The 15,193-nt window shown below is 50.2% G+C and overlaps 1 protein-coding gene across 10 annotated transcripts in view; it reads right to left on the bottom strand.

Annotated features, from left to right (window-relative positions):
- Positions 1-15,193, bottom strand: part of LOC102172084 (protein-methionine sulfoxide oxidase MICAL2) — a 239,835-nt gene that overhangs the window by 59,346 nt on the left and 165,296 nt on the right. For all 10 annotated transcript variants that reach the window (XM_018059551.1, XM_018059553.1, XM_018059554.1 and 7 more), the window contains 5 exons: positions 14,559-14,739; positions 13,382-13,569; positions 9,776-9,847; positions 4,627-4,760; positions 1,637-2,978 (listed from right to left, as the gene is read on the bottom strand). In XM_018059551.1, the coding sequence (XP_017915040.1) occupies positions 1,637-2,978; positions 4,627-4,760; positions 9,776-9,847; positions 13,382-13,569; positions 14,559-14,739 (1,917 nt within the window). The remainder of the gene's footprint in view (positions 1-1,636; positions 2,979-4,626; positions 4,761-9,775; positions 9,848-13,381; positions 13,570-14,558; positions 14,740-15,193) is intronic.

Genomic DNA, 15,193 nt, shown 5'->3' with positions numbered 1-15,193 from the left:
GTAGCATGCTATTAATTCTGGAAAAAGAAAGCATATGATATGTAAATTTGCTCATTTATTCATAAATTCTGTCTGGAAGAATGCCCAAGAACCTGATAACAGTATCTGTCATCAGTGATAGGACCTGGATGACTTAGGGACATAGACAGAAGATACGACTGTTCATTTTATGCCTTTTGTACCCTTTTATTTTGAGTCATGTGAATGTATTATCAAAAAATCCACAACGCATTGAAGTTTACAATGTAATAAAAAGGGCATAGTTACATTCCAGTCTGTCCATGTTTATCCTGAATTTGCTAAAAATAAAGCCTATTGTTAATCAATACAGTCTTTTTTTTTTTTTTTTAGGCAACAGACTCTTTACTTAATCTGGTTTTAGAATAGATCAAAATCAAGTCCCTGACTTACATAGCTTTTTGATTAAAGTGCCAGAAGAAAAATAACTTTTGCTTGAAAACTGAAGTTCCAAGACAAAAGTTAAATTTTTTAAAAGTTTAAAAAAATAAAGTTCTCAACAATAGGGATGGTAGAATCAGTTTGTTTAAAGCAATCAAACAAATATCAATAACAAAAAAGAAATCATGTTGTTTACACTATCTAAGGGTAAGTACCCCCACTGCAAGGAGGAGAGTAGGGTGAGAGATTACATGTTACTTTCTAAAAATATTTCTTTATTGTTAAATTATTCTGATCTATTGATATATTAATTAATTTTATAATTTTAAAAATTATACTCAGATTTAAATATTTAGAAAATCTAAGGTTCCACTGGTAGCCAAATATACATAAATGTGTTTAAGCTAGTAATAAAAAAACACAAGTTTAAAAGAGACACCAATTTTTTTTTTGACTAGTAAAATAGTAACATAGAAAAAATATGATACTTAATGCAGGTGACAGTGTTGTGGAAAAGGTACTCTCATCATTAATGGTGAAATATAAACTGGTCCCTTTCCCTTGTTTTAACTAAAATTTACAACATATAGTTGTAAGAAATAACACAGAGAGAACCTATGAAGTCTTTACCCATGTAATTCTCTTTTAAAAAATAATTTGTCGGTGTCAGTTAAGAATCTTTAAAAATTCACACTTTCAACTAGCAATCCCATTTCTTGGAAACTATCCTAAAAATATCATTAAAAGGAAAGAAAAAGCTATGGCCATAAAAATGTTCATTCAATACCATATATAAAATAAGAATATATTCATATACAATATATAAGTTAATAAGAAAATAGTTCATTAAATAATAGCATATACACTAGGTAGACTATTCTACAGCCAATAAACCACATTTGTGCAGAATATAAGGTAATTGACTTAATATCTATGCTGAATGTTGATTTAAAAGATATAAAATTTTATGTACAACAGTGAAAAATATTCATATGGTCAATGAGTGAGAAAGAGGAGGAATTATGGTTGATACTTTGTCTCTTTCAAAACTTTATACAACATAATTTCAAATTTAATTTTTTTCAGATTTTTTCCAAATTCTCCAAACTCAAGTTTTCCTACTTTTGTCAGAATTTGAGAAGCAAAATGAGGTGAAAGATGGCTACTTATTAATCCAATAAGGATAACTAACTTTCCCGAATGAATGGGAGACTTTTGCTAGGAAAGAACCACTTACTTGCATCTTTCTCTGGAGAAGGAGGGACCTTCTGCCCCAGGCAGGTGCTACTGACTGGCTGCACCTGCTTCTCTGGGGGCTGGGCATTGCCCATGGGCGGCGCCTTCCCCTTGGGGCTGCTGAAGAGGTCTTGGGAGTCCTTTCTTGGTCCAGATTCTTGGAGGGAACTCTCAAAAGATTTGTCTTTGAGTCTGAAGGAGGAGAAGAGTGAGGTCCTTTTCTTGGGAACCTTGGAAGCATCTGGGACTGTCTCCCGCAAACTCACTTTCTCCAGGAGTGTGGGGACATCTTCGATCCTGCCACAGGGTTGGGGCACACATGCAGGAAACACCTTGGATGGCCGGCTGGGCAAACTGTGGGTGCCAAAGGCAGGGGCAGGAGGGCTCAGGGCTGAGGGCTGGGCAGCCCTTGCAGTCGGGGAGCCCAGGGAGAAGAAGGCTGAGGCCTTGCTTGCCACGTCTCTCTTGGGGGATGGCTGATCACTGTCTTTACTGGAGCTGCTTTTCCGAAAGCTGAATGAGCGAGTGTAAGCATGAGGTGGGCTGGTGGGCAAAGTCTTTGACTCTGGCTTGGCCCAGGCCTTCCTCCCACCGTCAGAGTTGGGGAGGAGCGGCTCCAGGGACCTCCGGATGGCGTTGGCTATGAGCCGCAGTGGAGACTTGGGTGGGGCCATGCTTCGCTCCCCAGGAGCCCGTTCAGCTGGGGCCCGCATCTTCTCCTGAGACTGTCTCTGGGCTGGCAAGCTCTCTTTCTCTGCCCGAGGAAGCAGCAGGGGACGGACAGGTTTCAGCACACGGCCTCCTGTACCATTTTTAGTGCTCTTTTGGGAAAGTCGTGCCCCGGTTTCCAGGTGCAAGTTCTCAAGATTAGAGTCGTTCCAATCCAACAACCAAGTCTTCTGCTCCGGAGTGAGAACCAACTTCTTTAAGCCTGACTTCTCTGCCAGCTCCAACCCACCATCCTCTACCCTCCTGGGTCTGGTACTCCCTTCTCCAGGCTCCTCTCCAGCCCAGGGAGACAGCGGGTGGTCTGGCAAGCACCTGTCCTTCCCTTCAACGGGGTATGGGCCTCTGTGGATGCTTCTGATGTCCCTAGGAGGGGCCACTGCCTCCTGACACCCATCAGAAGCCATCTCTGCAGGGCTGGGTGGCCTGGAGCTCTCAAGGCCGTCTCCATCAGGCCTCACCAGGCAGTATTCCATCCGCTCCAGTACCTGTCCATGAGGCAGACGCAGGGGGAGATCCTTGGGTGGTCCACGGGCTTTGGCACGCCTCAGAAAGATGGGGGTGGATGGACTGAAATGACCTCTGGAGATTTGTGAGGGGGTGTTGAAAACTGTCACCTGGAAGGAACAGGCAAAACTCAGCAGTGGTTTAGAAGCTCCCACCATTTACTTACATGAGGAGGTGCACTGCATCCCACAGTCCCCTCCCTTCCTCTCTTCAGATCTCAGACACCCAAAGTCAAAAAGAATTCTGCCTAGGGTGATTTCAGAGGGCCACTCTTCCTTCTAAGTGGCTGCCTTGGAATGGGCTAGAATTGGCCCAGAGCCTCCATATCACTGATCAAAGGCTTACCTGAGTCTTAGATTAGGTGGGTAGAAAGCCAGAGGGAAGACAAAGTCGTTGACAAGCTCCCAGACCAGTGAGGGCAGGGCTAGCCTGGCCTGTATGGGTGGCCAGGCACATGCGGAGGCTCAGCTATGGTCCCTACCAACGGGCATATCCTACCCATAGGTATGGTCCTCCAACAACCAAGAAACCAAGACTTTCTTCCTTGGAGACCATTAAAGAGAGACAACTACCCTCTCTGGATTGGAACTGTGGTGGCAGGAAAGACTTTGGATCTTCCAATAACCCTTTCAGCTATGGTTTTTCATGTATAGATGTGACAATTGGATCATAAAGAAAGCTGAGCACCAGAGAATTGATGCCTTTGAATTGTGGTGCTGGAGAAGACTCCTGAGAGTCCCCTGGACAGCAAGGAGATCAAATAGGTCAATCCTAAAGGAAATCAACACTGAATATCATTGGAAGGACTAAAGCTGAAGCTCCAATAATTTGGCCACCTGATGCAAAGAGCCGACTCTTAGGAAGAGACCCTGATGCTGGGAAAGATTGAGGGCAGGAGAAGTAGGGGGCAACAGAGGATGAGATGGTTGGATGGCATCACTGAATGGACATGAGTCTGAGCAAACTCCAGGAAACAGTGAAGGACAGGGAAGCTTGGCATGCTAAAAGTCCATGGGGTCAAAGAGACAGACATGACTTAGCAACTGCACAAGGACCCTTTAAAACCTGATTCATGCCTCCCCATTGAGAAGGCAATCAATCATTGCCAGCATTCAGGAGCTTGGCCCTTGGCAGAGGGAGAACATAACAGACTTTAGAAGGAGAGGTTGCGTCCTGCCCAGAGCTCTGGTCATGGGACAGGAGCTTCTCAGGAGAATGAAATATTCTGTCTTGGATGTTCTACTTCCCAGAGTCTAGAACAGGCTCTGGCAGGTAACAGAGGCTGCCTAGATTCATACTGAAGGAAAGAGTCCAATCCTGTCTATCTCGGTGATGCCATTTTCTGTTCAAGCGGCATGTTGCTTCCAAGGTTCTCAGCTGCGACCAAAGGCCCTCTCCATTCTGTACTTGCCACCCTATAGCTGCCAGCTCCTCAATACCCTCTGTGAGGTCATCAAGGGCAGAGGATAAGCCCAAGCATCTCTGCACCCCACAGTCCAGCCCAGATTCCAGGCCTCATAAAGTCTGCTGAGTGAGGCAGTGGCTGGCTATGCCCTTGGTGACTGAGAAGGAGCAGAGTGCACTTTTGTGAAAGGTACAAATGAAGAAGCCTGGGGTGGGCTCTTGACAGAGCATCTCTCTGGCCCTGGCTTTGCAACTGGGGTGACCTAAGGATGCTAGGAATCCAGAGCTTAGTGTGGAAGTAGGGGGAGTACAGGCATCATCCTCATGCCTGTGCAGGGCCCTAAAGGCACTTACCTGAGTAAGGAAGGGACTGTCCAGGGCATTCAGGTCATCAGTCGAGGAAGAGGAGGATGGAGAAGGAGGAGGCGGGGGAGGACAAGCTTCCTTTGGAGGCAACACCGTCATTTTGCGGTTCACTGGTATGAAATCTACCAAGGAAAGAACATGCTCTCCATTACGGAGTTGTGGTTTTTCCTTATTTTATCAAGAAAAGGGGAGGTTTATCAGTGAAGCTCCATTCTATAAATTGAGTCAGGAGAGGAAGATGCTGGAGACCAATTCAGAGGCCCTGGAGCCCAGAGCCTGGGACTTGGAAGAACAGGCACAGGAGTGTCAGGTTCCTTAGGGGAAGGAGGTCTCAGGACGAAAAGTCCAAGAACCACTATGTCTCACACCCACAAGAGAATGCTCCCGAGAGAGGGAAGAGGGGTCTCCAGGGTTTTTCTGGGAAACAGGCGTCTACCTCTAATGTCTGCTCTAAAGCCATCGTGGTGGGGGGCTGGGGCTGCATTAAATTCCTTAGTCAATAAACAGGCCACCTGAGGCCTCTTCCCACAAGAGGCTGGACCATTCGCCATGGGCACGGATGGGGTAACACAGGAGAGGCAGTCACAGCTGAGGAAAAGGGCTCCTCCTCTCACGGGTGCATCAGGTGGCTCTCAGACGAGATAGCCAGCCTGACGTTTTAAGAGAACTCGAGGGAGGGAGGTTGTAATGAGCATCAAAGCATCTGACGCATATGGAGTGGGGTTCATGCCAAGCTCCTGCTGGTCAGGGAACAAGCAAGAGAGAGTGCGTGTGCTCAGATGGACAGGAGAAAGGAGCGTGCCTGGGACTGAGGATGAGCCTAATTCTGAACTGTGGGAGCTGAAATCAATTAGTCTCATTACAACAGAGTTCTAACAGATGTCGCCTACAAGACCAAGCTCATTGCCTCTCTCTCCTGAGGGCACGCACCACGTGCGGACGTGTACCCTCTAGGAACCTTAAATCGGGGCCTCCCTGCTGGCTCAGTGGTAAGAATCCGCCTGCCAGTGTAGGAGTCGTGAGTTCAATCCTTGAGTCGGGAAGATCCCCTGAAGAAGGAGATGGCAACTCCAGTATTCTTGCCTGGGAAACCCCATGGACAGAGTAGCCTGGTGGGCTACAGTCCATGGGGTCACAAATGAGTCGGACGAGACTTAGTGACTCAACAGCAACAAACCTAAACTCTTGAGAGTTTTGTTTCCCTATCATACCATTTCAGTAACCAGTCCTCAAAGCGATTCAGAAGATGCCATGCTCACTTGCAGATTTACCCACCAAGTGTCTGACCCAGCAGCCCAGCCAGCTGTCCCGTAAGCCCTCCAGGCACATAAAGGCTGTTCTCCAGGGAACCTCGCAGGAACACCTGTCTATCCATTCTTGTCAGAATCCTTACTTCTGGCTGCTCAGCTGACCCATTTCCATTTCCCTCCAAGGCAAGAGATTTCAGCTTGCTTCTTAACACGATTCCCTGGCCTCAGTTTCCCCAGAGCTTTGGCTGAGAGGCCCCTCCTCTGGGGCTCATCCAGGCCAAGCCAAACCCAAGCTCACCACAAAAGGAGTTCCCTCCAGACCACCAGGGAGCCACACAGGGGGTTTGCCAGCACTCTGACCTGCTGTCCTCTCTCAAATGCAAGCATGTTGGAGCATGCATCCCAGGCCTGGGCTATGAAAAGCTGGCCACACACACGGTCAGCAAACTTCCCAACGGAAGAGCTCCAGGGGGAAAAGGTAACTCAGGGAAACAGATCTGAGAGTGGCAGGAAGGAGCTGCTGGGGACAAAGGCCACACTGGCTGCCAGGAGCTGACACAGGTGGGGGTGGGCAGCTGGCCGGCCTGCCTGTCACCTCAACGAACCCCCATCTCAGTCCATGATTAGATGGTTCGAGCCTAAAAAGGCAAAAGCTGTGAGTCAGTTGTTGCTGTGCTTCCTGTCCTGGGCTTGCCAAATTCCTGCTAAATTCCTTCTCCTCCTCTTCCTCGCCCCCTCATTCTCCTCTTTCTGCCATCTCCTGAATCAAACTCCTGAACTTGTCCCAAAGTCCCCTCAGCTCCACAGACTGCCTCTTTGTTCCTCTGAGGAGCAATCTGGGAACCTTCTGATACAGAGCCAGGACACCTTGGGAATCAAGCTCACAGGAGAGCCTTGGGGTTCTCAAGGTCATGACCTGGGAGTGCCCCCCTCTCTTCTTTATCTAATTCCCACCCCCACCCAGTGAGTGGGGTCTCTCTCCACACATGGCCTCAAGGGTGAGGCCTCAGAACTGGGAGGCGGCCCTGAGGAGATGGAAGCAACGCACCTGCCATTCAAGTCCCAGCCTGGGAGAGGAAGGGGGTACCAGAGCGCAGCTGAGAGGCGACAGGAAATCTCACCCACCGAGGCCTTCGGGTTCCCTCAGAGGATGGTGACGGGGAGCCTGGAACACCACCCCCTTCACACGCCAGCTGGCTGATGCCGAGCGAGTTACGTAACCCTCAGGTTTCTCATCTGAAAAATGGGAAGCCTAGTGCTGTTTCATGGGGAAGCTGGAGAAATAAAATGGGATTAAAAAGAGGTGCTCAGCACAGAGCGCAAAGTAAATCCCACAGTGAACAGTGAAAGTTGCTCAGTCGTGTCCGACTCTTTGCCACCTCATGGACTATACAGTCCTTGGACTTCTCCAGGCCAGAATACTGGAGTGGGTAGCCTTTCCCTTCTCCAGGGGATCTTCCCAACCCAGGGATCAAAGTCAAGTCTCCAGGCAGATTCTTTACCAGCTGAGCCACAGGGAAGCCCAAGAATACTGGAGTGGGTAGCCTATCCCTTTCCAGCAGATCTTCTAGACCCAGGAATCGAACCGGAGTCTCCTGCATTGCAGGTGGATTCTATACCAACTGAGCCATCAGGGAAGCCCTAGATGCCACATGGTAGCTAAATATGAATCCCATTCCCTTCCTCCCATGCACACAGGTGGTGTCCCATAAAGGCACTGCTGAACCGCTAACCTGTTTCAGGGGAGACTGCACACACCCACCCTGGCCAGGACTTCTGCAGCTCAGGGTCCAGAGGCTTCATTTTCACTTACAGCTCACATCCTTCTCTGTTGGCCCTTTCTTGTTTTGCTTGAAACCTTGGCATGGTCCAGCCAGGCTGCCTGACCTCTACGGGAGCCTCAATCCTGGGTGCCACTGGCCCTTCCAGTCCCATTGTGCAAAGGGGGTTGATGAACAGACCAGAATCCAGATTGCAGATCCTCCCATATCCTTCCTGGGTCAGCTGCCTCTTCTTTGGGCCCTCTGGCAATACAGACATTTCCCCCTGATCCTAGAGATCATTCTGGTGAGTGTGGTCAGCTGGGGGAGAGTGATAAGGGCAGACACACAGCCCACTCCATCCACCTGTCTGGGGCTGGGGCCTGAGCCAGCCTTAGCAGGGCAGTGAAGGGATGGATGAGAGTACCCCAAGCTTTGCTCCCTTCTTCAGGACCAGCCTTGCCTACTGGATTTCCTTTCGGGCACAATGAAGATGACTGAAAGATGGCTCCGGGGATTTTCCCAAAGACTGGGATCCCAGGGTGCAGCTTCCCCAAATTTGGAGCGTAGGCAATTCTTAAATCCTCCCAAAGTCTTGGAGCGCCCTCTAGGGGTGGAGCCTGCTCAGGCTGAAGTCATGGTCTCTGTTCCTCCGCTCAGTTCAACTGGCTTGGTCCGGGACTCTTTAGTTAGTTCCTCCGTTAATTTATTTATTCATTCTGAAAGCAAGCACTGGGTGCCTCCTCTGCTCCAGGCCTATACTAAGCACTTAGCCCCTGGAAATGATTCAGACTCGAGGCTGGCTCTCAAACTTTTATATACATTTGAGAAGCAACAGCTGATACTCCTGGGTTAACTAAAGACATAGCTGAGAAACCACGCCACTGGTTAGCAGTCTCCCCTCCCCTGTGCCTCCTCCAGGATCCCCCACCCTGCTGGGAGGGTCACCTACCAGGCTCCCAGCTCTCACCGGCCCCCACCCCCGACTCCCCGACCAGGACCTCCTTGAGGGCGAGGCCAGACCCCTCATACCAGTGGCACTCAGTAAAGACAGCTGGAAGAGCGGGACAGCATCTGTGCCCAAATCGACCCACCCATAGAATTCCCGTGGCTGAGGAGGGGTTGAGGTGGGGGAGTAAATGAAATAACACGTGAAAAAGGCCTGACCTGGGCCTTCACTGAAGGTTAATTCCCTTCTTCCCCTTACCTTCCTTGCCTGGAACTACAGAATGGCTCGAGTCATTTTAGGTTTTTCCTGGTGACGTGGCCTGCCCAGGTGTGCGGCCCTGGTCCAGAAGTGCCCATTGTCCCCGCCTGGCCCAAGGGAAAGGGGCTGCAGTTCTTGGGGTTTCGGGGAGAATGACTCACTGACCAGGAGTCAGTGATGACTCAGAAGGAGGAAGTTAACTAAACTAGCACGCTGTTCCAACTTCATTTCTTTTTCTTTTTTTTTGGTCTAAGCCAAGGCTTTCCTGGGTCCATCTCTCTTACAGCAAAGTCTGGAGAGAGAGCGTGAGGGCAGCGATGAACTTGGAATCAGATGAAGAGTCCGTGCCCACTCTCAAGACTGGAGAGGGAATTCCATTTCTGCTCGGTAACTAGGATGGCGTCAGGCGCGGGCTGGCCCTAGGACGTCGCCAACCGTGCGCGCAGTCATTGCGCCCCCTAGTGGGAGCCTGCTGCCTTGGCACCTGCTGCAGGCCCTGGTCCTGGTAGCCGGCTCAGAGAAAGAAGTAGGGGGTGGGTGGGTGGATGGGGGTGTGTGTTCTTTCATTGCTTTACCCACTACTGCTCAAGGTTAAGCTGACAGCCCCAGCCTAGTTCCAGTGAACTGAACCAAAATGTATAGAGCCCCTGGGCCACAGTTTCATCTTTGTTTCAAGAAGCTTGGAGCTCAGGCCCCTTTCAAGCGCAGTTGTAAAGGCTCGCTGAAGGTAGAAAATCCATTGGAAAGTACTTCGTCTAGTGAGCAGTGGAAATGGAGTCAAACATACATCTCTTTCCTTTCCGCTCACATCCAGGAGGCCCGTTCAGAGAGGACATATGAGGAGTGAGAACAGCTGCCCCTGAGAATTAATCAGACAGCTCCTGCCCGCCCCCACCTTCCCCAGGGAGCTCATGACTCACTGGACTGGAATCTTCTCCCACTCTGGTATTCGCTGGGAGCTGGACACTGGAAGCTATTGGCCCACTGCAGAGCTGTGGTGGGAAAAAGAAAAAGGCAGGGGAGATGAGGAGGGAGGAAGAGTCTGTTAAATGGATAGGACAAATAGGGAGTTGTCTCCTATGGCCCATTTGCCAAAAGCTAGTAGACTCATGGCCATAACTGACTGAGCCCCTTTACTCAGGCTGTCCCTGTCTCTATAACACACACCTCTAAGTTATCATTCATTCAGTCATCAAACATTTACTGAGACACTGCTGGGGGCCAGGTACTGCCCTCTTTCAGAAAAGATCTCAGATTAAGTGCCATCATTCTAACTCACCCATTTGGTAATAAGCATGTGTACTTACATGCTTATGTACATACATGTATACATATATGCCTATATGCACACAGGCATATATAACACATCTGTTTTTAGCAGAGCAGCTCTTCGAAGCTGAAGTCTAACATCAATGCCACAACTGTGTCATAGAGGAACCAGAGCTGCTCTCACTGAAGCCTGGAAGCTGCAGAAAACACCAACCTCTTTCCGTGTTACCCCCAGAGTCCCCAAGCCCTTTCGATTTTAACTGAACCCCTGTACAATCCATGGCCACGACCCCTCCTCTTGTCCTGGTTCCAATGGAAACACGCTTGCAGGATGCTGTGGGCTGGGCCTTGAGAATCAGCTGAGCAAAATGAACATCACAGGCAGAAGAAATGGGTCTCGGCCATTTGGGGCCTGAGAGTGGGCAGCGGGATATAATGTATCCCATTCCCACATTGGGCCCTCAAATTTGGCCTCTGTGGTGGCCCTCTTTCCTGGAGGCATCTGGGGCACTTATGCAAATGCAGATATTGGGCCCCACTCTAGACCCAAGACATCTGAGTCTCTGAAGGAAGGAACCTAGAAACCTGCCCCTTAAATGGTATTCTTTAGGAACCACTGAACATGGTGTTTTAGGGGAGCATTATGGAGTGTCTTCTCTGACTTCTATTAGACAGGGCTCAAGTTCTATTTTTAACCATCATCATGGGCATGCTCTATGCTAAAAAACTTTGAGAAGGCGATAGGTTCCTTGGTGAGCTGAGGCAGTCCCAGAGTCCTTTCAAAGGTGGTAAAACATATATAATATTAAAATCACCATGTTACCATTTTTACATGTAGAGTTGAGTGGCATCAAGTACATTCGCATCGTTGTGCAAACAATACCTCCATTCATCTCCAGAACTTATTCTTCATCCCAAATGAAACCCTGTCTCCATTAAACAATAATCCCTAGCCACCCTCTTCCCCCAGGCCCTAGTAACCACTTTTCCATACTCCCTGCCTCTATGACTTAAACGATGCTGGATGCCTCACAGAAGTGAAATCATACAATACTTGTCTCATAGCTTAGTTTCCTTAGCATAATAACTTAAAGGTCCATCCATGTTATAGTGTGTGTTGCAAATTCATTCCTTTTTAAAGGTGAATAACATTCCATTGTGTGGATATAGCACAATTTATCCATTCACCTGTTGATGGACATTTGGGCCATTAACCTTTCTGCTATTGTAAAAAATGCTGCTTTGAGCATGGTGTACAAATGGTGTACATTTGGTGTACAAATGGAGTCTTTGTAGAGTGATGTCCTGGTATTTTTCAGCATCCCTTCAGCTAAACTGTGAGCCATTTATCTAGGCGAAAAGTGTGATTAATGAAACCCTGTAACACCCACAACATGATGTCAACCCTACATTACCTGCTACAGTGACAGACTCACTGTAACCAGCAACACAAAACACAGCACTCAGACTAAGTCCGAGATTGTAACCTTACGATGCGGTCTGCTTGGCAGTGATGGAAACCATGATGGATGAAGGCAAAACTGACAGAAGATCGCTGGAAAGTCACAAGGTCTGTCCACTTCTGCCTACTCTGTTTCTTATTCTGGAATTAAACTGGACTGTCAAGCAAAATCCTCTGGTCACACTGCCTTGATCTCTCCACCCAACCCCATCCTGGGAGAAACGCTCTAGCTGTCATACTTCCCTGTCATGCTCTTGCCTGCCAGCAAGGGGCGCTGCATAAAACGGCCTTGGGAAAACTGTGGCTGCATTTTCTGCAGAGGCATTGTTCAAGACACAGTGGAATATCCCTCTCAGGAAATTTCCATAGTGTGAAGCATCAGGAAAAGTGGAATTGAGACCTGCAAACCAGTGTATCTTTTCCTCGTGAATAATGAGAAATGATTGTTTCCGTTTGAACTGTGGCTTCAGGAAAACTAAGTATCAAATGATTCCACTAGACAACAGTTTAGGATAATGGTGTGCCTCTCTGAGGTCTAAACCTCCTAAACTGGTTTTCACTTTCATGTGTATATAGATATCTTGAGACTTTATCTTGAGGCGCTCTTTCATATATAGAGACAATTTTGTTTTATGCCTCTCTTGTAAGTTGCCTAAAATCCCCTGCAATTGAGGAGAGAGAAGAAATGGAAGGAAGGAATGAAAGGCGGGCAGGCTTCGTATACGTAACTGAGGAGGCTGGAGCCCAGGGAGAGGGAGAGGCCTGCGGTACCCAAGCCTCTGTCCTCTGCATGTGCTAATCCTCTCTGGATAGCACCACAAATGGTCCTGAGAAAATGTGTTTGGATGACAATCTGTCCTTTTAAAAAACAGCTCACATGGGAGGGTAAACCCAGAATTTGCAGGATTCCAGCCCCAGCTCCCGAGAGCATTTCTAGGTTCACGTGGAAGTTCTGCTCTTGGCCACCAGAGGGAAGCACAGGACAAGTGGCGCTGCGGCTCTTCCCAGGGACGCTCAGGCCGTTGGTCCTGACGGTGGCAAGCTGCTGTTAGCCTGTTTCTTCACACCCACGGGTTAGCAGTCGCTCTTGACTAACTCAAAACACTCAATCCAAGGCCACCTTTATTCAAACAAGCTGGAATGCTAAAGACAGCTACTTCTTAGAGTGTGGAGCACCCAGCACTCACTAAGTTGTGAGTCCTTGGGAAAAGAGTCCGTTTGCACACCTGTAAAGTGGGCTTCACGCTACTTACCTCACAGGATCACCCTGAGGAGGAAGTGGCGCCATGTATAGGCAAAGCCTTGACCAATACAGCTCTCAGTGACAGGGCATGTGTTCCCACACATTCCACAGGCCCCAGGCACTGACAGGGACCCTGTGCTGCCCCCAGGGAAACTGCTGCCCAGGGCTACCTGTGGCCCAACAGCAGCTGGACCTTCCCTTGCGGGCCACGGAATGCCAGAGGGCCCGTCAGGAGATATTCACAGAGGAGACTGCTCCAGGCGAGAGGGTCCTGGGCCACCCCCACCCCTTATCTCTGCCTGTGACACACGACAGCCAGTCAGGCCCCTCTGCCACCTTCCCACTTGAGATTCCAAAGCTCCCTGTGGAGAGGGAGGCTGGCCCTGCATCCAGTCCCCTCACCCCCAGTCTCCCAGCTCCACCGCCTCTGAGCCTGGGGGCCAGAGGAAATGCTGCCCGTGAGAGTCAGTCTCTGTGCCCCGTCCCCAGTCCTGCCCCCGTGTCCCAGGGCCAGGCAAGCCTGTCTCTCTCCCAGGCAGGCTCTCTACTCACCAGGCACAGCTTCGGGCTCCCCGAGGTCGTGTGGAGAGACTGCCCTGGTCAGGGCCTCCCTCAGGGAGCTGTGCCGGGTGAGGGGCTTCAGGAGGGGTGGGAGCTGGAGTTCCGGTCGCGGGGGTCTTTTGTCAGAGGGCTCCGCGTTGGAGGCCTCACTGTCAGCGTGGTCCAACTCTGCATCAGAGCTGGAAGGTGGAGGGACAGAACAGGTGAGCTTGGAGGCCTGCAATCTCCCACCCCCACCACGCTGTGCCAGGCCCAGCACTGCCTCCCTCAGACACAGGGCTCCCAGGGAAAGGGCTGTCGTCTCGTTACCTCCCTGCCTGGCACCCAGCCTCTGGCTTGGTTCGGGGCTGAACTGTGTCCCCCCAGATTCACAAGAAGTCCTAACTCTAAGTACCTGGGAATGGGACTGCTTCTAGAGACAGGGTCTTTACAGAGGTCATTAACTTAAAATGAGCTCATTAGGGTGGGCCCTAATCTAATCTGGCAGGTGAAAGTGAAAGTCGCTCAGCCACGTCCGACTCTTTGTGACCCCATGGATGGTAGCCCACTAGATTCCCTGGTCCATGGGATTCTCCAGGCAAGAATACTGCAGTGGGTTGCCATTCCTTTCTCCAGGGGATCTCTCCCACTCAGGGATCGAACACGGGTCTCTTGCATTGCAGACAGATTCTTTACCATCTGAGCCACCAAGGAAGCCTAATCTGGCAGGAGTCGCCTTATGATTTTCCTTACAAGGAAATTTAGACACAGGTATACATAGAAGGAAGGGGCTTCCCAGGTGGTAAAGAACCCGCCTGCCAATGCAGGAGATATAAAAGATGCGGGCTTTGATCCTTGGGTCGGGGAGATTCCCTGGAGGAGGGCATGGCAACCTGCTCTAGTATTCTTGCTTGGAGAATCCCCAGCGACAGAGGAGCCTGGCAGGCTACGGTCCACTGGGTCTCAAAGAGTCGGACGCTACTGAAGTGACTCAGCATGCACTCATACATAGAAGGAAAATGCCACATAAGTGAGAAGACCACCCCCTCCAAGCTGAGGACAGGGGCCTGGAATAGTCTCCCCTCATGATCCTCAGAAGGAACCAAGCTGCAAGTGAGTAGGGAGACTAGCACCCCAGAGCTGTCTGCCCAGCCCATCCCGCCCCCGTCCCACGGCAGTGGGAGCGTACCTGCTGTCATCGCTGGTGACCAGCACGCGCACGGCCAGCACATCCTGTCCAACCACATCCTCCCCGGGGCCGATCCTCACTGAGGTCCACTCAGAGGGCGGTGGGGAGGTGGCTCCACCTGCCGCATCCCCAGGCTCGGGCTCCGGGATGCTCTTGGGCTTCTTGGGGGAGGTCGGCTCATCTGTTGAGAGGAGAAGAGGGTCTAGAGAGATGGTGGGAATGGACAGCCCTGCAGGGAGCCTGCCCCTCCTCCAGAGGCTTGGGTGGGCTCTCCAAGATAGACCTCCTCCTCCGTGCCGTCACTGGGTCCCCACCACTCAGCCCGCCAGACATCCCAGCATTTAGAGCACACATCTTGTGTGCTGGGCATGAACACACACACCATCCCATTTAACCCATAAAGGAAGGTTGAAACGTGCAGGGGCCCGCTGCAAGCCCACCAGACTCTGCACTGCTCTTGTCAAAATCACACTGTGCTGCTAAACCCAGCAGTAACTTCTCATTTCTCCTCTTACTTGACACACCAGCAGCCTCTGACCCAGCTGATCGTTTCCTCCTTCTAGAAGCAGTTTTTCTTTCAGGACAGCATAGCTGGCTCCCTCCTCCCCATTGGCTATCCCCTTCTCTGTTTCTTT

The sequence above is a fragment of the Capra hircus genome, chromosome 15 (genome assembly GCF_001704415.2).
Source record: "Capra hircus breed San Clemente chromosome 15, ASM170441v1, whole genome shotgun sequence".
In the NCBI taxonomy this organism is placed as follows: Eukaryota; Metazoa; Chordata; class Mammalia; order Artiodactyla; family Bovidae; genus Capra; species Capra hircus.
The sequence above is the reverse complement of the archived record's forward strand: the minus strand, read 5'-3'. Positions and strand labels throughout refer to the sequence as shown.